Source organism: Linepithema humile, chromosome 6, assembly GCF_040581485.1.
Source record: "Linepithema humile isolate Giens D197 chromosome 6, Lhum_UNIL_v1.0, whole genome shotgun sequence".
Classification (NCBI taxonomy): Eukaryota; Metazoa; Arthropoda; class Insecta; order Hymenoptera; family Formicidae; genus Linepithema; species Linepithema humile.
In genome coordinates, this window is record NC_090133.1 from 5,134,620 (window position 1) to 5,158,974 (window position 24,355).

The 24,355-nt window shown below is 41.1% G+C and overlaps 2 protein-coding genes across 4 annotated transcripts in view; one reads left to right on the top strand and one right to left on the bottom strand.

Moving 5' to 3' along the window:
- Positions 1-76: 76 nt before the first annotated feature.
- On the top strand, positions 77-2,024 carry Fdx2 (Ferredoxin 2). Of its 2 annotated transcripts, XM_012375435.2 has the most exons (5): positions 77-272; positions 423-541; positions 843-955; positions 1,045-1,177; positions 1,586-2,024. In XM_012375435.2, the coding sequence occupies exons 1-5, from the start codon at positions 129-131 to the stop codon at positions 1,677-1,679; spliced, it is 603 nt and encodes a 200-aa protein (XP_012230858.1). In that variant the 5' UTR covers positions 77-128; the 3' UTR covers positions 1,680-2,024. The 2 variants fall into 2 exon arrangements, with proteins under 2 accessions (XP_012230858.1, XP_012230859.1); XM_012375436.2 differs by having other exon boundaries at positions 128-541.
- A 384-nt stretch (positions 2,025-2,408) lies between these two features.
- The window catches only part of LOC105677093 (uncharacterized), a 34,597-nt gene continuing 12,650 nt past the window's right edge, over positions 2,409-24,355 (bottom strand). For both annotated transcript variants that reach the window (XM_012375469.2, XM_067357137.1), the window contains exons 2-5: positions 21,736-23,732; positions 9,167-9,252; positions 8,538-8,662; positions 2,409-6,937 (exon numbers count right to left, since the gene is read on the bottom strand). In XM_012375469.2, the coding sequence (XP_012230892.1) occupies positions 6,317-6,937; positions 8,538-8,662; positions 9,167-9,252; positions 21,736-22,817 (1,914 nt within the window). In that variant the 5' untranslated portion in view covers positions 22,818-23,732 and the 3' untranslated portion in view covers positions 2,409-6,316. The remainder of the gene's footprint in view (positions 6,938-8,537; positions 8,663-9,166; positions 9,253-21,735; positions 23,733-24,355) is intronic.

Genomic DNA, 24,355 nt, shown 5'->3' on the forward strand with positions numbered 1-24,355 from the left:
ATTACCTCTTAAATATCCGATTACTGAAAAGTTACTTCCTCAATTATGCTCGCCGCGCGTGCGCGAGAAATGGAATGTTTCTAAACATCGGCCCGAATCAGTTGCAGACGAGCATTACATGACGATACATGTTAATATCGCGTCGAGGGAGAAAGAGAGAGTGCCGCGCGGCGTGTTTCATAACCTGTCGCAGCTTTCGCGCAAAGGTGCCGTCAAGCGAACCAGTTGTTATCTGTTATTGTTGCAGTAGAAGATTGCAGAATCGCTCGAACGTACGTATTATGCGTTCGGCATTCGGTAACGGTGCACAATTTTCCTCTTAGTCCTCTAGTCGAGACTTTATTTTCGACGACACGCTCGTCAAGTGCATTCGTGTCCACGTGACATTCAACGCTTGACATTGAATCATGGCGTTGGCGCAGAAGCTGCAGAGACTGTCCAGGTTGTTCTTCGCCGTCAGCCCGAATTATACGTGTAAGGTTAATCAATTGTCCTTTGCAAGAGCCGCGTCCACCACGCAGCCCCTCTTCGAGAAGAAAGAGTGAGTAAAATATTGGAGCATGAATGCTCGCTCTTTATTTATCATAATGTTAAATACATTTCTTATTTAAAAGACGTCGAGAAACATGTTGTGAAATCGACTGCAACAGAATAAAACAGAATGTTAGATAGAGAATTTTACATATATATTACATAAATGTATTCAAATGTATCACAATGTGAAATATGTCTAACTTTAAATTTTTTAATCATGAACAATCAATTAAAATTTAAGCTTTTATGAATACTACAAAATTCTTGAATGAATCGATTACTGAGTTATTAAATTATATTTTATTCAGGGTCAGTATAACATTTGTCAAAGCCAATGGAGAAAGGATAACAACAAAAGGAAAAGTGGGAGATAGTATCTTAGACATTGTTGTAAATAATGAAATTGACTTGGACGGATATGGTATGAGAACTTTATTTGGATAAGTTACTTTTACTCTCAATAAATATTCCCTTGTTTATTAAAGCGTGTATTATTCATCTTGAACACAGGTGCTTGTGAAGGGACGCTGACATGCAGTACTTGTCATTTAATTTTTCCCAAGAATGTTTATGACAATCTTCCATCCAAGCCCACAGACGAAGAGACGGATATGTTGGACTTGGCTTTTGAGTTAACCGATACGTACGTTTCAAATATTTATTTGAATTCTCAAGGTTGCTAGTTGCTAGTTGAGGAATATTTTTTATACTTTCAAAATACAAAAGACTCGCCAACAAGCAGAAACAACTCTTTGAATCTTACTTTGTAATGATCACTACATTTATTCATGAATTAGTTGCCTATATCTACCATCCTAAGGGATTTAGAATAAAGTTTGTCTTTATCAAAGTCAAACATCCTTTCTTTTGTGATTCAAATGTATTGTTTCAATTCCTCTCCTTTTTTTTTATTTCACTGTACACTGTTTTGCTTCTTAAAATTGTTTAAAGATTGCTATAAAGCTTCATCTAATTTAATATTATCATGATACTTTGAGTATTTTTATTACAATTTTGTAGATTTAAAAATTTTGACTACGTTCAATTACAGATCGAGATTAGGATGCCAGATAATTATGTCTGAAGAACTAGATGGCATCGAGGTAAGAGTACCTTCCACAATTAATGACGTAAGAGCTAGTTAACGAACATAGTAATGTTACAAGACATGTAATGGGCATGTGCAATGGTCCATTCCATTTTTTAATCAGCTCCATAGTTAGTAAAATTCATTTTAGTAAGATTTCCTGTAATATAAATCTAAAAAAATTGCAAAATTCAATATTATGTATATAGTAGTAAAAATTTATACTCAAATTAAAGTAGAAATTTCTTTTTAAGTTTTTAAAACTACGTAATTGATATATCATGCATTATAATGCATAATGTATACATATAATTGTATAAATATTTCACATAAAGAAGTGTGTATTTTTATAACAGATATTTGAAACAAACAAAAAAGAATAAATAAGTTTCCTATTTATAAATCTTTTTTAAAATCAACTTTTATCCTTTTATTTAACATGATTATAGTTTAAAAATCACACAAATATTTTCATTAATATTCTTAATATATTAATATCAGTGCAAGTTTTTAAGACACAATTTTTTCCGTATTTTTTCACATTTCTACATTAATAATTACAGTTACTCATGCAATTCGGCTAAATATCTAATAGCATTTTTTTTTACAACGTCATTATTATCCAATTACTCAATAATTTTCTAAATATTTATACTCATATGCGGTACTTTGAAAGGCTTGGCGATTTACACTGTCATGATCGAAGAGCGTTAACAATTATAATGAAATATATTAGAAAGAAAACTTAATATTTACATTGCGATTAAAACAATCTACCTGCAACTGCTTAATACATGTTCAGAATAATTTATTTTTTATCTTTTAATTAATTACATGTCAAGTAGATACATCTATTGTTATTACATAACTGTCAGTACATAAAGCTAAAACACTTTTGTACTATACGCATTAATATGTGGACCCAACAAATAACTTACTCGCGTGATTAAGTTACATATTACTGCTTGCAAATGCATTATTTATGCATTACACTACTTACAAACGCGATAAAATGTATGCGTGTACGCTGCTATGCAATTTACATATTTTCAGTTTCTTACCCTGCCCATTTTCGCGAATACATTTCTAGAATATATCTCGTATATATTCTTTCGTTATGTACATATACCGAGTCGGCTCAGTTCATCTGAATGTCACAAAAGTGAAAGTTCATTAACATTCTTCTGTGAAATTTCGAATTCAATTTACAAGCTATATATAAATTGGCAATATCAATAGACCTTTTTTCTTTTAAATTAACTGATTCGGTAGTACGACGTATGTTATATCACGTTCATTATCGAACATCTTTACGTAAGTTGCTACCACAATGTTCGTATTATGGTTCAGTACAACGTCGTAAACGATGTAGAGTACCTCTGCTATCTCTTTTTCTCAATTGTATAAGAAGTTGCATCTCAAATGCTGTCGATTTCGCTCAAACGTAAGTATATGTATATACCGCAAAAAAAAAAGAAGATTCACACAAACATGAATATTAATGTATTTTCCAAATCTGTAAAAATCTTTCTATTGACACATCCTGAAATGCAAAATTTTGTATAACCAGAAAGCTTTCATACTAACTACGAAATGGCGATCTACACGTATCTTTAGTGCTTAGTACAAAAATTTGACGATCAAAATGAGAACGAGTTCTTCCGACGGACATAAAAGCTTCCACACAATCGCAAGTATTTTATAGTTACCTTTACGTAGCTATATAAGCGTGCGATCTTGTTTTAATATCCTCTTCACATGGCCACGCACAATATCATATAAAAATATAAACCTAATTCTAGATACGCTTAAATATAAACTCATAGCGGTCTTACAGCTCGTTATCTTTAAGTAATAAAATGCACTGATCGTTTAAAAGGAATGAAAAAAAGTTGCAAGTTTGATTCGTAGATCATCTAATTATCCGAAGGCTTGAAATTTGACGAACTCGTTTGGCTAATTAGTTTTTTACGTGTTGTTGGGAGATTAATGAATGCGCAGGCGGATTTACAGTCTGTGGCGTTCAAGGCCCGTCGATTCATGCTCTTCTTATTGAGATTCTTTTTTTTTTTTCACTTTTAACGACATGCTACTCATCTCGGATTAATTATCCTTACTCCCTCCCCCTCCCCCTCTTTTTCTTTCTCTTCTTTTTCTTCAAAAATTTATATTTTCCTCGGGCGTAAACCTGATTTCGCCGCTGCGTCGAATTCGCAAATTTCAAACATCTTATCAATCGCCTCAATCAACGGCGCAATTACACGATAATTAGAATTCTAAAGTCTTATTCTTTCGTGAGAACGAAAGTAATCTAGGACTAGAGGTTCTGCAGAATAAGTACTAACAATAATAATGATAATAATAAGCGAAAACATGGCAAGATTCACATACGTGCCAATTTCTTGTCACTTCGGGATCTCTAAAGCGTCGAAAATATGCACATTGTCGCGTATATATATCGTCGAAGTATACTTCAACAATTACACCCGATAATAATTGTACTGAGGATCGTCGTGATAGCGTCAAAATTTACGTCGTGCGATTTTGATACATTATTTCCGATATAAATTATTTTCATATCTTGAAATGAGAGAAATTTGAATATAAAAATTTATTATTAAAAAGTATCGTTTATATTAAAAAGGTGCATATATTGCAGTGAGTAAAATTTGTTCGCAGAAACTTTATCAGCGCTTACTTCTGACGTAAAAAAGAATCGCACGACTTTTTTCTGGTCATCCGATATTACGGATCGTAATCGTAATATCAAGTGACCGAAAAGTACTTATGGAGCGCAATGCAACGCGCATTCGGTATAAGGAATTTTTTTCGTCAGCGTTGCGCAACAGGTTATAGAAACCTGTTGCTGCTCTCACTGATAGCGGGATATACGAGCCGTAAATAAAGCATAAATCGGCAAGTTTCGTTCGGCCGGGTGATCCCCGCGTCGCATCGACGCGGCGTAGAATTTCTCCGAGAATATTATGTACAAGGTGCGTACACATGTACGCATACGGTTCCTCTCCGAACGCGTTTGTAAACGGCAGCGAGGCGAAACCTGCTGGAGAAAATTGTAATTGGTAGCGATATGCAAAAGAATGTAGCTCGTCAAGGTCAACAGGAACTAGCACTACCGACGAGTCTTTAAATCATGTTAGCTATACAATACTAGCAGGATCAAGACACTTGAGATTCTGACTACGTGAGAGAACTATGTACCGGCGGGGGAGAAACAAAAAACTTACGAGTCGAGTAATACTGGTTTAATGACCCAGGTCGTAAAGACGGTCAGCGGCTTTGAGAGTATACGTTCCAAGGCCGTCGGATAATTGCCGGAATAGTATGAACGATAAGCGAAAGCGCGGCTGATAAAATCTCGCTCAATAAGTTCTAATTGGTAAGTTCTCTTTGATATTTTTGCCGACGTGCGAAAGCTTATCTTTTAATTGAAGCTAAAAAGACATCATTTTTCCACACTCTACATAATTGCTACGATAACGGCGATTCAGTCAATTTTTTAAATCAAAATTTCTCCAAAATTGAGAATTCTATAAATAACATCATGACATTCGCAAAATCAATTTTAAAAAACAGAAAAAATGCAAATGTTATAATTAATTCTTTTAGATTAATTAATTTATATAATTAATACAATTAGTTTACATAATTATACAATTATAAAACAAATTATATAATTATAACTTGCAAAGTTTATAATTATAACTTGCAAATCAATTATAAATTATAACTTTAACAACAATTAATCATAACATTGCCATAATTAATTAATTTCAGATCGAATAAATTAATTAAATTAAATCATTTTTGCTTCGCGCTTTTACTTGTTGCGGTCGACAAAGTGTACGCGGGAATTCGTCAGCCGGCGTTTTTGCTTTCGGCATTTCGTGTTGCACGCGTTACAAAGGGCGCGAAACTCTTCCCTTTCCCGGTCCCTTAATCTCCGCACTCACACCACTTACGGCGTCGTGTATAGTTGCGTTTAAGACCGGGACTAAGTCCGCCGAACGCACGAACCCCGAATAAATTGCCCAGCAACAAGACTCTGGGCGGTGTTTTTCCGGCGATCGTTCGTCGAGGGTTCGTGAATATTATATACACGGTGGGCAAAAAGTTCGCGAGGATTCGTCGTCGAGGCGGTCTGGAGTAATCTCATATCGGCCTTCGTTAGCGTCGAGAAATATTGCACGCGTGATCGAAATACATTAATTGGTATTAACAATGGCGCTTGCGATAACATGCCGATAATGCGAGATAAAGTGAGATAAATGATGACAGCCTTAATCAGCAATTTTTTTTGGTCCCTTCTTCCTAGATCAACATCGGTATCTGCCTGTACAAGACGAAGCGTTTGATTTTACATCTCCAATTTCTAAAAATATGAATTTAAAACGGTCTACGGATAATAAACTCTTCAATTACGAATAATATGTTACGATTAATTAAGTCTCAGAAAGGCTTTCGTCAGTCGGAGAATCTGTGTCTTCGACATTTTTCAAACAACGTCTACCTAAAACGAGTGATTTCGTCTCGAAGAGTTTATTTCGATCTTAAATCTATTCTTCATAAATCTCGATTCAAAGCGATTTAGGAAACAGCCCCTCGAATTGGCCGAAGAATACGCTCTCGAATGAATCCACGGATCCTCGAATCCTGTCCCTTCGACATCCCAGATTTCTAGACGAGAGTCGACAGTTCGTGCGGGCTGTTGGTGGTGGCGGCGCTACTTAGGTCGAGCGTGGCAGCCGGCAGACCGGGGCTCACGCTGCCGCTGGCCTCGCGCGGCAGGTGCTGCGACCTGTTGAGCTTGCCGTTGCCGACACCGCCGCCAGGACTCGGCGGCGACCGATCGCCGGGTGTCGTCGGCGGCGTGGCGGCGACGGCGGCGGCGGACGCGACTCCGCCGCGATGCGCCAGGTGATTGTGCTGCGGCGCGGCGTGCGGCGACGACAGCAGCAACGGCGGCGACATGGAAGACACGTGCCGCTGCTGGTGAGAATGGTGCTGGTGAGGATGGTGCTGGTAAGAATGATTCAGGCGACCCGGCTGGGCCAAACTGGCGGTCGAATGAGTCATCGGGCCGCCACCGCCGCTGGTCATCCTCGAACCCATGTGCAGAGTCGGCCGCAGTTGCAACTGCTGATGGTGATGATGGTGGTGTTGCTGATGACGCTGGTGCTGCTGGTGCGACTGTTGATGATGCGGTTGCTGCTGATGCTGCAGCTGCTGTTGTCGTTGCAGCTGCGCCGCGGCCTCGCACTGCTCGCGGGCGAACGCCTTCACCGCATTCGTCTTCTCCTGCGAATTGTACGATAGCAATATTACTCTTGGATGGATTTTGTAGAGGGAGAAAGAATTGCTCTGGGAAATTCCTTTGTAATGCAAAACTTTGGTTTTATATAAAAAAAAAAAAAACTTTAGTTTATATTCTAGAATTATTAATCTTCAGTTATCTCTATTTAGTTCAACCGCGCCTTTCGCGTCTTCTATTTGAATAATAATTGAGTTAATAACAACATCATATCTGGTGAAAAGATTAAAGACTGAAAGAGAAGATTGAAAGAAAAACTTCAAAGGAAGCTTGAAAAGCAAAGGATAGCTATTTGTAACAACAAGATCGATGTATTCTATAGATAAACGAATGCTAATTTATACAAAACGTAGCATGGCAGGAGGGAGTCTGAATCACACGTGTCCGTGGAATTCGCATTAATACGATGAGCGTGAAAGAGTGCGCGCGCGTGACGGGAATTGGGAGGTCAGTGTCATTGAAACGCTTGATGCAATATCGGACGCGATAAGCAGGAACATTTCTATCTTTTAAATTATTTGTTGATTTCTTAGAAATAACATTTTCTGCAGAATTTTTGGATAATTATCAAAATTCTTCAAAAACTGCGTTAAAACTCTTGACGAAAAGCTAGTATTTCGTTAATTATAATACATGAAAAATCTGAAAATAAAGTGCTAATTGTATAAGTATTTATACTTTTCTTCGTTTTCTTTCTCAACTTCCCCCTTTCTTTCCTTCTTTTTTCTCAAATATAATTATTTAATTTCAAACTTGAATTCTATTTATAAATTTTATTGAGATCAAATGAGAAATAAGAAGGCAGTGAATATATTAAAGGAGATCATCATCGCGGCGCGTAACGGGCGAAGGATGTGTAGCAAAGGAGAACTTCTCTCCCCGTCGTGCAATTTATGTAACGGCGAAGTATCGGCGAAGTTTATCGCAGGGAGACGGCAAGAGCCGCGACCGAGTGCAGTTACACGAAATCTTCCCGCTCAATTATACAATTACGTAACGCGACAGCGAGAAGCATCGTCCCGGAGTCGCACGAGCGTGAAGTAGCTTTAAATCCCGCTCTATCGGGTCGTTCGTCGCGAAAACAAAAACACGGCGGCATCGGCGGCGAACACGTCGGTTCGCACCCGGCATCCGTCTCGCGCGCACGCATACACGCGCGCCCGACGTCCCGGGCGTACAGATCCAGTTTGGAATCGAATTACACGGTAGAATGATCACCGACGTAAATAATAGCGTGATAATGACATCGACCGTTGCGGGATATGCTAATAAGGCGCGGCGTGGAGAGATCAAGGGTGTAGAGCCGGTGAACGGTGGAGGGAGGAAGAGGAGGAGGAGGAGGAGATGCAGGCCGGTGCATCGCCGGTATCGTGAAATACGAGAAAATAAAGAGGCGGACTGCGCTACGACGCGGAGATCCGTATATCGCGATGATCGAAAGAATTCGCACGCCGTTAGGTCGCCGGACGAGAAGCGGAGGACGAGGCGGGGAAAAAGGAGACGGGAAGAGGGGGGAAGGGGGGAGGAGGAAGGACGAAAGAGGGGGGGGGGAAAGAGCGTAAAAAATGCACTTCCAGGCGTACTCACTTTCTGCCACACGAAGACATTGTGGACCATGGCGCATCCGCAGAACACGATGCCGAGGCCGATGAAGACCGACGTGACGATCGCTGGCGTCGAGTGGAACTGGATGAACGTGTACAGGATCATGCCTGCGAATCGCAACGCGGAGAACATAAACAGGATTAATATCGCGGCGTATGTGACAGTGGCGATAGAAATATGTATATGAGACAAATAACTGTACTGACGTCTTCGAAGCTCACCTATTTAATTATTTATCAATGAAAAGATATAAAGAATTCCTATACAATGCTTAATATTCAAATATATATGGTTTAAAAAATGCGAAAGCGCAATAATGGAAAAGAGGAAAGATAATTACTGACAAAGTGTTGGATAAGTCTACGTTTTTTCCACTTGTTGAATGTGCTGGATTAATCTATGCTTTTTCCACTTGCCGAGTGGAAAAAGTCAATTAAGATTAAAAATTGTTTTGTATCGTGCATAATTAACTTGTGAATTGAAATTTTCCATAAAAATCCCGCAAACTTCCGCGAATTCCGAAAGTATTAAGTTTCTCAATCCGATTATGCCTTTTCCCAGATTTTTCGAATACGCAGAGCGCATATAATTCAATAAACGTCTGTCCTTACCAGTCAAGAAGACAGGAATGCTAATGAAAAAACCTCCGACAGCGCACACGCGGCTGATGGACGATTTTTGCAGGTACTTGTTACTCCTGAAACAGAGAAAAGCCGCAGAGCGAAGGTGAGTTTCGCGGGTCTGTGATAATTGGACGAATTATAAAGGGACGCATTCCGCGGCGAGTCGGACGGGACGCGGAGATCCCGCTGTTGTTCGCTGGTAATTACGATTCGCAGAAGCGCGGCTTACGACCATGCCAATCTCAATTCGTCTTGCTTCACCCCATTACGACTCCCATTGATACACGTTTGTAAAGAGAGTGACGGAAGAATGAAATAGAAGCGTCTCTCTTCGGGATGTCCCGCGATACAAAAGCCCGTGAGTTGAAATATTCTGCTCTCCGGCAAATATCGCGTAAGTGCAGCGATACGATCGGTGCATAACGGTACACGTTCTCTACTAGATAATCCACGCTACTTTTTTCCCGTTTTGTCTTCGATTCTGTGTCGCGCGCGCGGGACACCGTGTTCGAATATGCTCCTATCGAGGAGAGCCAAGACGCGTCGTAATGAATTTATAGTCCCGACGGAAACGCAGGCGTTTTTTGTGGCGCAACTAATCTTTCATACGTCACGGCCGCACTATAGTTAGGCGTGTCCTCCGTAATCGTCTTACGTTCTCCATAAATAAAACGTCGGCGTCACAATGCTGCTCTCTCTCTCTCTCTCTCACTATCTAGCCGTGCGTAGTGATAAAGATTATTACTTAAAGACCGCCTTAATTCTCTCAGAATAGATCTACCGAATTAGGAGCCATAGTGTTTTTCTCGGCGGTGTCAGTCCGACGAGATTGAAATGAATTATCTGAGAAGCGATAATTGAATATAATTGAAATTTATAACGACAGGAATTTTAACCCTTAAGTTGAATGAAATACCGAGCTAACATCATTTCGAATGTAACATACGTGGGAAAGTGCAATGCGTAAATAAAAATTCTCAATTAGATAATTGTTTACACAAAATTCGTCTTACGCAAACTTAAAATGTAGTCAAATGTTACACAAGATATTCGCTTATTTACTTTCTAAAACATTTCTGTATGTATAAAATATTTGTAAAAAAGATGTATCGAGTATAATTGAAATTATCCGCGGTACATGCTAATCACGATCCCGGTAATTTATCGAACAACGCAGTAACTTACTCCCAGAAATAAGTCAGACGTTTCAGACAATAGTGGTTCTAATCGCTTCGCATGACCCGCTCGTGTATCCAAAGAGATCGTTGACCCCGAAGGGCGGTAGCAACGGCTGCGTGGGAATTCCTCATTGCGCCTTATAGATGCGCTTCGTCTAAAAGCGGCATGTAGACGAGGTTTCGCGAGTTTTTGCGAAGGAATCTCTCGATATAGAAAAGGTGCTCGGCGACTCTTCGCACACGTGAGAAAAATTATAACAAAGTTGCGGTATTACAATTTTCCACCCAATGGCGAGAATTGCTATTTAAAAATTTATACACATTATCTTCACCGTTTTTACTATTTTACTATTTTCTATTACTCCGTCGCTTCTTGCTTTTCTATTAATTAAATTACCTTTTTCATTGATTATTAAAAGCCCGGTTGATTTTCCACATCAACGTTGTCTTTAATAATTCATTTACAAATTCCGTCTCTTAATATGACTCGATTCGTATCGTGTGTAAACGAGTATCGTTCACATCCCCGCATTCATCATATCTCTTTCTTTCTTCTTTCCTTTCACAACGAAATTACTCGAATGCCGGCTGAATAGGCGCGAACGCTTTTGTCGCTTCCTTCGTCGTCGCGTCGTTGTCGTCACGTCCTTTTTTTAGTGTATCTCTCGTCGGTCATGAATGAAAATACCGAAGCAAGGGCAGCGCGCCGTCTTCCTGCTTAACGCGCGAGATCAACAGGGTTTTGTTGAATGCCGATACAGACGAGTCATTCCGGAGCACCGAGAGTGACAAATCACGCGCCAACGGCTGCAACTTTTACCCGTTACGCCAGTCAAACGGGCGGATGGAGACTTTTCTCCTTTAGATGACAGAGGAAGATTACGGTAATTTGTAGCGACGTTTGACGTATAAATTTGTGGGTGACAAATTTCTCAAATATCACAGGCAATAAATGTGTTAAATTCACAATTTAATGTATTAATGTCACAAATTTTGCTGTATTATCAAAATATTTTTCGAATCAGCGTGAAGAGTAAAGAAGATTTCAGACAAATAACAAAATAGTGTTTTGAAATACGATGTTTTTTCACACAAGCCATTCTAAATTTTACCTTGACACCATAACGCCACCATAATAATCGCAATTGTTTTCAGAACAAGAAAAAACATACATATTGTCGCGTGCTAACTGTTAAACAGCATTGTTAAGCGCAATAATGAGCACACGATTATAAATTCCTAGCGTGCATTTTCATATAATGAGACTCTTTCGCATGAAGGTGGTTTCTTAACAAACGTCACTACCGTTTGTTTGACCCGTATTCTTCTTATCGACCGCTACAATAATTATTCTAAGTTTTACAGTTTCAACTGGACCAAATTAGGAAGTATTCCACAGATAACGGATAATATGAAAAATTCCCACCCGTCTTCCCGTGCGAAGTGCACTTTGCTCCTCATTAGATTACCACAGCTTTTTTTCATCGTCGACGAATTATGTTTTTTCCTCCCCCTTCCACCCCTCACGATCAATCGCGTAGATCCTTTCTGAGAAATAGGACACGCTCGCACGGGAATCATCGGAAACATTGACCCGACATTCGCCGCCGTACCGAAATATCCGCGAAGCCGGTTGATATTTATAAGCGGTTAGGCTCATTAATTAACCGAGCGCGCAACCGCTGGAGAGTCAGCGACCGGCGCGACGCGGCTTTTAATGACCGCGCGGAAAATCACGCACATCCGCGTGTAAGCATTCATTGCCGTAGCTGAGCGTCCAGTCGTCCTGAGCGAGAATCTCGCTCCGCGAAGCGATTCACGGCCGCGGCCGGTCGCGATAAGTGCCATGCTCTACTGATAACGACGACGCATGGGAATCTGGTTTTGACGATCAAGTTCAATCTTGCATGCAGTAAACGAATTATAAACCGAATGTTCATTCAGGTCGTCGAAAAATGTTTGCCGCAAAGTCTCTGATTTTTCAGGCATTTTCGTTCAAACTTGTTAGAGCAATTTATTTTTTAACGCAGATTAAAAAGAAATAGTTTTATTCTATTTTTGTTTTAACCTATAGAATTTTCAATCGCTGCATAATTAGACGATTAATTATTTTCATCGAATTTCCCGTGCATTGAAGATACGATTGAAATAGAAAATTATCTATAATTAAAAATGAAAGATTCACTTTGGCTTGGAATTTAATTTTCACTTGAAAACAAGCTGTGCAAACGTGTGATAAGATGTAAAACAAATACGACAAATATTCATAATCTATGAAGATATTCTGCCTTCCAGACTGAAGCTCTCGCGTGGCCGCGAGGAATAAAGATACGCTGAACCTACGCGCGTCAGTCTAGTTTCTCGCGGAGAACCGGCCCTTCTTCGTGGGACGATCGTCTCTTCGAGCGAACCTCACGCATACATCGCGCCACACATGTGTGAATGATCGCGCGCGTGCACGCAAAGCTCGCCGTTACAGGAAGAGGCGCGTGTAATCTGTTGCGAAACGGTTACTCGTGCAGCGAGCCTACGAGCGTAACGTCCAATCGGGGCCCCGATGCGCGCGTGTAGAATGACACGGCGCGACGTACACACATGTGCAGGCAAGCGTGTCGCGACCACCGGGCCCTTCCTCGTTGTCTTTATACGGTTCGCCGTGGACTGAACGACGATCAGAGCGAAGCCGCACTCCGCGTGCACTTCCGGTCTTCCGGGCGCGGAAGCCGCGTGAAATCGTGTCGCCATTCTAATTTCCGCGAACGGGAAATTGTGTGCGGAATCGTGCACGACGAAGCTGTGATTATGGCCGTTCAAGCACGCGCGTGAAAATCACGAAATTGAGTTGTACAGAGTTACGTCCAGACGATGCAAACATTTGAAGAATGTCGTTAATCTTTTAGAAAACTTTTTGCTTAAATGCCACGATTAAATATGCATTTGAAGGTAATAAATAATAAAGAATATAAGCAGCTAATGGTCTAATCGCGTAATTTTTTTCCTTAAACAGCCAATTTATCGTAACAGAAGCTTTTTGTGTATTTGTTTACGCGGTACACATCCCATTACTTCTTGCGAGAGGGATTCTTTATCCTCCGCGATACATTCAATTCCCTCTCCCTCTTTTTCTAAATAAACCGCATGCGATCAACGGCGGATCATCGGTCGTTTACATCCGCATAGCTCCGCGCATCGGCATCTCCGCGGTCGCGGATGCTGGAACGGTCGCCGGATGATGGATCATACGGCTGATCACACGGCTCCGCCGCGGATGATGGATCATACATGCGCACTCGCCGCGGATACCACCGCGATCTGCGCTTCCTGCGCCTCCTCTCGCCGACAGGTGCCCGTAATCCGTGTCGCGGTCTGCGAGAAAAAAAGAAGAAAACTTGGACCGAAGGCGTCCCACCGTGCTCTCGCGCGGAATTTCCTATCTCGTCCGCCTCGCCCGAGAGGAAGACGCTTAATGACGGAGCCTCCGCGCAGAACGAGGGTGCCCTCGGCTTTGTGCCGGGGCGACAACCGTTACGACCGGACCTCCCCGTCCACCTCCACGTCGCACCTGTTCGCACCGGGGCATCGACATTGTCGGTTTTACGACACCGGCGAGCGACAGCGTGACCGATCGCCGCCGTCATATTCTTGCCGCGATACGCACCGATCTTCGCACTCGGCTCACGGCATATATGTGCGTTTGACAACGGGAAGACGACGGGTGGCTATCAGCCGTAACTGATTGATCGGTTCGTAAACGAGGAATGTTTGTTACGCCGACAAACTACCGCACGCCGTCACGCACGGAATAATCGGCGGAGGGAAACGATTCTTGTCTCGTTAGATGAATTTTTCACTTCGGTAGAAATTCGCATTGCGATTTCTGCTTTCTCTTACAATTTACATCAGAAAATGATGATAAAAATGAATAACTCTTTATATTTTGTCAATATCATTGCGCAGACGTCAAAAATGTGCCTCTGCAAAATAAATGTTTTCACAATTAAAAATATAATTTTGAAAATTTAATATTAATATTTGATTAATAAAGACACTGCTTGGTAAAAAAAATTGACGCATCTCAGAGTAAGCCGTTCCACCCAGTGAAACTTTTTTGCTTATGTTATGTTGATGAGAAGATAAAGAAAATGATAACAATATCGCAAAGTACCATTTAAGAAAACTTGGTTTTTAAATGTTACAAACAAATATTGTTAAATTTTGTGAAACCAAATGTTACGAAACGGTAGAAACATTTTCTCAAAGCGCGTGTGTGACTTTGATTTCGGCAAGTTGAGGATAAAATATTACGAGGTTAATAATTAATACAGATGTTGGAAAACTGAAATATTTCCATTCGGATTGATCTTTTTCGGTGTGCATGGCGACAACCGAACCTTTTTCTTTTTATATTATAAATAAACGCGCGTTAAATTAAAGCTTATCATATAAGAATTGTAAACACCACATTGAAAAAACAGCACGAGTACAAGAAACAGCGAACGTGATTTATTAAAACGACGCAGCTGAGAGCCATGGAACTTCACATTCACAATTGGACTCTTATTCCCCTCTGAAATTGCGTCGGATCGTATTAATTAACTCGAGTGTACCGAACACACGCCACTTCGACGCTGACGGCGCGAATAATCATTCTGTATTTTGCCGAGATATTGTGAATAAGCGGCACGTATTTCGTGGAATGTTTGGACGGCGAGAACGCGACATGTTATGCGCCAACCGATATTTCGAGAGACAAGTCTCGAGGAACGAAGCGGAAAGATGCAAATCCGAAAACAGATCTTTCCATCAAAAACATATCAGCATGCAAAGATCAACGTTTCGGAATTAAAGGTGCAGCATATATTTTTTTTACTCTTAATCTTTTCCACTTTAAAATTCCCGCGTTCGAGCAAAATGTGATTATGTAAATAGCTCTTTACATCGAGAAGCGTAAAAAAATATGACGGAAGTTTTTCAATTGCGTCATAATTTTGATTCCTCGGGGACATCGTCTGAGCGTCGTCGACGCGTAAAGCGACGTTTCATACGCGACAACTTAATAAATATGCCAGAACCGATCATTTCGAGGACCCGCAGACCGGGCGGGCGGAAGATGTTCGCGACTTTCCTCGCTCGCCAAATTTATTCCCCGCCTCGTACGCGCCCCTAAAACACCGGCGATATCTCCCGAAGAGCGCGGACGCGGACGTGGCGCGATAAGACGACGGCGTCCAGATACCCGCGGGCGTGGAATGCCAAGTAGTACTTGAGCGGGGCCGAATAACACAGGCTGTCCTGCACGCTGACGCGCACCGGAGACGGGCTTATGTCTCCGACGGGACGTAAGCCAGACGCCCGTCCGAGAACCGAGAGAACCGGAGCGAGTCGCATAACGAGACTACGACGGAGATATGTATATTATGTACATCAGCGATGTATTTTTTTACCGGCGCAGATAAGTTTCCCGAGCGTTCACGCGATCCGACGTCCGATACGCCATCAGCGACTCGCGCGCGAACATCGCGGGGAATGCGTGAACGGGGGTCATTCGCGAGCGAATTTTCAGAAGGTCCCTTCCCCCTGTTCCAACGGTTCGGTCATTCGTATTCGGACCATGTGTATACAGATTTTCGAAGCCCGAAGATATTTCTCTTTCTTTCGCAACTGACGCTATTTACGTCATGATTGACGAAAGAGCGAACCGTAACAACAGATAATTTCGAGAACGACAAAACGAATAATATTCGTCTTCAGTTGCTCGAAGAGTAATTTGTATTTCGGACAAGCGGCGAGTTTTGTTACGTTATTTTATCTGCATATCGTTCCTATTCCGCACGCAAGAGATTTTCTTAACACGCAACAATATTTAAAATATAATTAACGAGCTCCACTTAAATGAATATAATGGACTTGCAATATTGTATTTTTTTAACCGAATAACTGTCGTAGCAGAGAGTGTTCTGAATAATTTTGTGGATCTAATATTTAAATTGTAATTAACAGAAATCAATATTGATTAATCGATGAATTCCACTCGTAAATATAGCTCGAAGCTGTAAATAAATAGTACGTTTTGATCCAATTAGCATATTGGGATCCGGCTAATTTTACGGCAGAATTCTCAAGAAATATTTCGTTTCGGCGTCTGTTTGGTATTTGTTCAGCAGCTGCGCGCAAATTTCTCAGTGAGCCTCATAACTGAGGCATTTACGCCGCGAATGATGAAAGCCAAACCTGAAGACCAGAGCTAATTCCGAACGCTACGAATGGATTCTAAATGCTTGCTGATCAAAGCGGCATACGTTAAATTTTTGAATATTTGATTAAAAATATATGAACGGTGAATTTAAAATGCAAATATAAATACAAGTGAAATATTTAACTTTTCAAAATTTGACTTGTATCGTCTTTCAATAAACTTATATAATTTCAAATTATTCAATAGTTTTGGAATTTTTGGACATAATATTCTATCGACATACTTATTAAAATAATTGAATGCTGAATTAAATTATGCTATTTCAAGCGTTAACTTCTGTTCCTTTTATAAAATATTACGAGAAAATATTTAGATTTACTTCTAAGTATTGCACACGATTTCCCACTCGCCTACATTCAAGCTGCAGTTAGTTATTCTTTCATGAGCTTAGGCATAGAAGCACAGGGCTATAAGGTTTCGTGATAGCGCAAGACAAAAATAGCGTGTGCCTCGATCGATCGTTGCACTTATCAGTTCGCACAGTATATTGTTTAGAAAGAAGCCGTTAACCCGTCACCTACATTTGGATTATTATGCATACAAGAGTTGCTTTATTTTTATCAGACTTCCGCCCACGATTTGTCTGCTTGCCGCCGATAAAAAAAGTCTAGAATTTTCACTATTAAAAATGCAGTACACATTACGTCAATAATATAGCACTTCTCTTCTACAGTTCGCGATATAAATATGTAATTGCCAGAAGATTTGATATAAAAAATCTTTCAGATTTCAGAGGAAAATATTGTTATATTCTGCATTTTCGAAGAACATGTTAAGCTATTTAAATTTCTATTATTTTATAGCACAAAAAGTTTACATCTATTAATAATATAATTATAAATATAATTATAAATATAATTATAAATATAAATATAATTATAAATATAATTATAAATAATCTATTAATAATATCTTATTGATATTTCTGATATGTGTAAAAAATAATTATAAAATGTGGTATATCATTAAATCAAATTGATCCAATAAATTTTCTATGATGTCCGTACAGAAATTTAATTAATAAAAATTAAACGGCGTCTCTCTCTATGAAAAGACTCAATTAAAACAGGTTCTACCTTCTCTGAGAACGAACTACGTGTATTTATATCTCTGTTAGCGAATGAATATTTTCGGGGAAGATACCAATCGTTCGGTTAGTTATCCGAGGAATTTCCAACTTGGTTGAGATCTCCTTTGAAACTTTCGGGTTTTACAGCCGTCTTTGCGACGTACAATCTCGCTAGATACACTCCAGAAATGGAAACCTTGTAAGAGGCTCGAAAGTGAAGAAGGTGAGGGTCAAATAATTCATTGACGATGGTTAAAAGGATGAAGAGCGGTCATCCACTATCTTCACTCGATAAGATATACAAAAAAAATGTCCGATCCTCTGCGAATCATCGCGTAAATATGCGAACCCCTCTAAAATCATGATTTCATATAAAATAATTTAATCGAAATAAAATAGTGATAGTTAATGTAAATAAAAAATTTATCTTGCCTTTTGATTCGTGAACATTAGTTGCTCTTATCATAATACATTGATTAAAGATATTTTCTTTTAGTTCTTATTGAAATATGTACGCTATCGTGGACCAAACCGACGACGGGTTCACTCAGAAAGTATTACAATTCAAGTGCACGAAAAAAAAGGCACTAATCACGTTTTATCGGTCTCTAAACTTCTAACAGTGAAAATTACTTCGCAATACCGCGGACGTGCGCGAAAGAAACAAGAGGAAATTATCTTGTGCATTCCTGCACCCTTTTTGCTTTCTTTATTTATACAAGGCGGTCATTAACGATCATCTGCGCATCTACCTGCTCTACGACTCCACCGACTCCGGAATTTCCTCGTCCTTTTCCGGTGAAACGAGCTCCACGCACTCTATTACTGCATGCTAGCCTCCGCTATCCATTAGACAGTTTACACCGGACCATCACGCGACTTTTTCCATAAACCAGCTAATGAGAGGAACAATAAAGTGGCAAGCAAAAAGTCCAAAAATTGAGACTCCGAGATTGAATTGAATACCAAGATCGTCTTGGCGCAAGATTAAATCGGCGAGTAATTCCTACATTAAATTTTTTTTACTTTTTATATATCGCAATGTATAATACGAGTTAAAGAGACCGTTATTCGAATATTTGTAATATTAATTTTTGGTAACAATACAATTTTATTATATCACTGTTGTAATTGTATTTTATTCTGATGAAAAAAAGTTGCCTTTTAATTTCTCAAATTCTCCTGCCCTCTCTTTCTTTCCCTTCTCTGTTATATTACAGAGTTGCCCTCTCATGCCCAATATTGCGTCCCGGAAAAAGAAGTCACGCTTCGGGTAATTCAAGAGCGATCGCATCAGCGCGTTTCTTTAACGAGTATAATTTCGGGGCATCGCGACATCGCGATCTACCGCGTCTGGCGTTTCGCTCCGATTCTACTCGCGTGCAATTTAATGCGTGTGGGCGAATGTGCGTACGTGCACACACACACACACGCGCGTGGAACGTGAATTTTTGCGCCTCTCTCCGCCGTGAGAAGAAACGCTCGCACGGTAAGACGCTGATATATCGCGCCGGGGGAGGGCACCCACCCGATCCCCGTGCTGGATACGAGATCCACCCGTGTGCATTCGAGTACGCACGCGGACGAGGCACGCATGGATGACTGAGAAACCCATCCCATCCCGTACGCGCGAAGACGATCTTGATCGCGGTACGTCGGCGACGTGAGATCGCACGAGGAAGAACGGTGGAACACCCGCGAATGGCCGCGATCCACGCAAAACGCTTCCTTCGATTCCGCGGGAAGAGCTCTCCTCGAACGAGGCTCCTATTAGATCCTATTACGAGCGAGTCTCATCGCTTCCTGTAATTACCGGATCGCTCTTACATGTATCGTGCAAAGGTTCGCAGGATGTTCGGAATTTTTTGCATACTTAATCACCCGTTTTTCTGGATATTTAACTAGCGTCTAAGAAGTACTGTTTAGATTGTTTGAACACTAGATTTCTTAAACCCGTGGATCTTTACATCCTTTTTTTTTCATTTTATATTTTTCAACATTTAAATTTTAGATCGCTGCCTCTCCGGATTTTAAATCGGATTCTGTGACGTTTCTGGCTTGTTGATTATTGAAATATTTATATCTCGAAATTCTGAATCGGAGTCTAGAATATATTATTTTAATTTAAAACGTATGCACAACACAACATATTGTAAAAAAATAGTGTACAATGCAATGATTATATAGTGGACAATTTTTGGACCAATTATTGTAGGCGTTGCATTTCCATACAATGAAATCTGCTTGTACAACACTGGAAATTAATTTTACTTACAAACTGTGAATTTACATACGTGTGGAAATTTGCACACCTATAATAACTCCTCCCAAAATTGCTCATTATAATAGTTGTAATTTTACACTAATTTTTTTGCAATATAGATATAAAAATATTGTAGATATTTACTTAATAATATTTTACAATTTTAAATATATTAGGACTTGAAGATATTTGCGATCATTCTGTATTAATTACTAAGATTACTAAAAATTTTAAAGAATCCATCGCGATAGGATCTGTGAAGTTAGCACAACATTCTAATATAAAAAAAAAACAATTACAGTTCCAGTAGTACTTTTCATAGTTCTACAGTTCCTTATAAAAATAAAAAAAAGTTCCGTAATTTTTATATCAAAAAAACCAAAAATGAAAAATTACGAAACTTTTTTTTATTTTTATAAGGAACTGTAGAACTATGAAAAGTGCTACTGAAATGGTAATTGTTTTTTTTATATTAATAGAATGTCGTGCTAAGTTCACAGATTCCTCGCGGATATCTAAAGCGCTAGAAAAAAAACATCACATTTTTCGATTCATGCAAAAATGCGTGGTTAGCGTAATTTTATTCGGATTCCAAAAATAATGTTCAACGATTCTCCTGCTTGGCAAAAAGACTCTCCTGCGTTGATTTTGCTTTTACACACTGTAGTTATTAGTTAAGATACCGATGTTACTCGCGGCGCGCCGAATCAAGACTGTGAATCGCTTATTACGCATCTTAAATATAAGTAGGATTACGAGGGTGGCCTTAAATATAAGTAGAATTCGGTACCTTTTTATCGACGCATAAAGGAATTTGCGACTGAAATTTTCCGCGGTACAACGTAACGTTTCGACGCGGCATGCAACGGCACCGATAAAAACTTTAACAGACATGGTGCGTTAAGGTCGATACACACCGGCACGAATCGTCACACGTTAAAACAAAAAGCGAATCTCTTTGCATTACACGTATGCACACAACATTAATAATGATTACTTAATAAAAAACCGTGATATAAACAACTTTATGCGAATTATCTTTTTCTTTTGAAAGTTCTTCATTTTTAATTCTAATTACTTTTTTCAGAATTATTAAATTATCAAACCTTGTCAATTTTTTTATTGTTATTAGTATCGTAAATAATTGTATTCGGTATTTTCAGTTTGAGTCGTATTTGTAACGTATAGAATGTATATTTCCGATTACGATTTAAACGTGTAAAAATTGACGTAACGTGACGTTAATATTACATGCGTTGTGAATAAATCTTCATCTGTCGGATTTTTATGGCAGCAAGTATGAACCGGCTTTTAAACGGTTTCGTAACGTCGTGTCGAGTCCCTGAAGTCACAACACGGCGACGAGGAGATGTTACTGCACGCCGATCGCTCCGAATCGGTCGGCGTCGTGCGGAGAATATCGCTTTCTTACCACGTTAATTAATTGCGAATCTCGATTTGGCCGCACCGGCTGAGCCCACCCCATTAGAACTTAAAAATAATCGAACTGGATTCCAGCGCGTCAAACGCCGGTCCCGCTTCGGCCCGCGACTGCCCTTTTCATTTCGTTCATTAGTCATCGGCGGCTGGTTCCGCGATAAGCCCGTCAGCAGCCAGAATCTCTTTAAAGCCCTATTAAGGTCCGGGACCTTTTTATTGCGAGATATCGACGCGTATCGAGATATGGAATTATAACAGTAATAAGAGTAGCAAGACTGGCGATAATTCCAGCAGACTTTTTTCACCGGAAAAAAAATATCAGTGGAAAAAGAAAGAAGGAGAACGACTTACAGGTGCCCCTGGTATGAAGTTTTCACGAGCTTCACAGCGAACAGGAATTGTATAGCGCAGACCAGTAGGCAGCAGAGATTGAGGGACAGGGCGAGGGCGCACAGCGCCACGGTGACCTCGTAGACGATGGTGAACTCTTCCGGACTGATGAGGCTGGACGTGACCGTGAGCGGCGAGATCTTGAGCAGGAAGATGACCGAGAGCAGAGCCAGGAGCATAGACACCAGACACAACAGTCCGAGACTCGACACCATCTCTTTCACACCGGCCCCGTGGTTCCGATGAAGATTCCTGGACAGGGACGACGACCAGGAGGTGTTGAGGGGTATGACCGTCGGCCCGCCGCCGCCGGCTACCTGACCGGCCACGACCGGAAGCGCAGGTGCGGCAGGTGCGGGCGACGGCGTGGTCTGACTCGGCAATCGCGACAGCCTCGAGATGTCGAAGCCGCCGTTCGCCTTCGGTCTGTCGTGATGCGAGGGCACGTTCGTTTGCGAGATCACCGTGTGACCCAGCTGGCTCATCGAGACGTTGTTGTTGTTGTTGTTGTTGTTGTTGTTGTTGTTGTGATTGTGGTTATTGTTGTTGTTATTATTATTGCCGCCGGTGCCGTTGTTACTGTTGGCCCCGCCGACTGGACTGACGCTGTTGACCGAGTGCTTCGAGGTCGACAGAGTCGACAGGTTGAGCGCGTGCGAGTGATTCAAGCGTTGCGACAGGTTGTTGACACTCAGTTGGGAGTGGTTGAGCGGATGCCGGTGCGTCGACGAGGGCGTCGTCGCTGACTGATGCGCGTTCGACGCCGCCGTCGCCGCCGCCGCTGATCTCTGCACCACGGCGTCGTACACGTCGCCATTGTTGCCGCGGTGGCCCGCGTTCCCGGTGTAGTGATGATGATGTTGCTGCTGCGACTGCGGCTGCGGCTGCTGCGGCTGCGGCTGCTCCTGGTGCAGCGAGTTGTTGTGCATGTGGTGATGATGGTGCCCGCCGTGCAACGAGCCCGAGCTCGTCTGATAATCATTGTGATGATGATGCCTGGAGCCCGTTGACGACGGCTGCCCCGTCAGGATGTGCTTCAGCATTACTCGACACGCTGGCGTCACGCGGGGTGAGAACACTTCTCTTTCCACCCGGCGCGTCGATCCTCACATGGCGACCTCGAGACTGCTGAATCGCGCCGAGTCCACCGTGTCATAGCACGTAGATCGTCAGCTTCGACCTTCCTCAGACTAGATTCATCATGTCGAAGAACGTCACGTCTTTGCTCATCACGCCGAGTGTCTTATCGTACCGTGAACTCTTTATCGCACTTTCACGTCGCACTGTCGCGTGGCACATTAACTTCATTTAGTCCTTTTCAAACTAGATTTTTGTACACAAAGAAATGTTACTTTATTTTTCATCCGAATGTTTCGCGATAAAACAAATATTCACGATAAAATATACAGTCCATCAATTTCAATGTTCGAGCTAATTTTATCACTTTTCAAATTTCTTGTCACAGAATAAATCACTCCTTAAGTTTGTCGTTAGATTTTGATATTTCTCATTAATCAATTTCTAAAAATCATTGCTCAATTCCTTCGGACTCGAACTCGGCGTTTGCGCGCGAACCACGGCTGTTGGGCGCTACGTTCCCGGGCTCAGCGAGTTACTGCACACCAGTTGCTCCACCATGGCGACGGCATCCACCAGGCCGGCTCTCACATATCGGGTTCACAGCGCGAAACTATGCGACGACAACGGGACGGGTTCGCTAAGGGCATGATCGGGTCGATCCGCGCTCGAGGCTTTTCTCTCTCCCCTTCTCTCGTTTTTTCTTCTTCTTATCGCGCTTGTGGACAACGCGATCGGTCGTTCGTTCGTTCGTTCGTTCGTTCGTTCGTACGTGCGTACGTTAAGGCGGCTGCAAGCTCGGTTTTCTGCCACCGTCTTCTCGTCGGGTGTGCGCGAGCTCGTCAGCCGGCATGGCTTCCGAGATGGTGCCGGCGGTGCCTCTGGAACAGGTCGGAGGAAATAATTAATGGACCGACTGTTCACTCTCCGCTGTCGGACGGAATAGTCGGACCGTAAAAAGAAGGATAGATACGGGGTATAATCTACCCGGCGCGGCGGCGGCCGATGAACGGAAAACCGCTTCTCTCCTCGACCTTTGGAGCTTCGCGTAAGGTGAAACGCGATTGACCGTACTGCCCTCCTAAGCGAAAAAGTCGTATCACATCTATTTTTCACAAATCAATTAATCTCGTCAACAGAAATAACTTTGAAAAGCGTAAATAATTTTTAAGTCAAAACTTTAGATACTTAATTGAAGAATATTTTAAAGTAAATAAAATTTTATTTCCAATATATACAAAAATTTAATTTTACAACTCGCGGAATATTGAAAAATAAAAAATAAAATGTTGAAATGCATCTTGTCGGTTTACGACGGTAATACACGCAGTAAATTCTGTTTAATGCGGACGGAATTTAAAAAAATTTTAAATCGGGGTCGAGAAGGATAAATGCATGATTCAGCTAAAGCCAGCTAAAAGCTATCCACTGAATGGATATTGTAAAAAAAAGGTTTTATACATTAGAAGCGTATAGACGAGCGCATTTCTCAAATACTGACGAG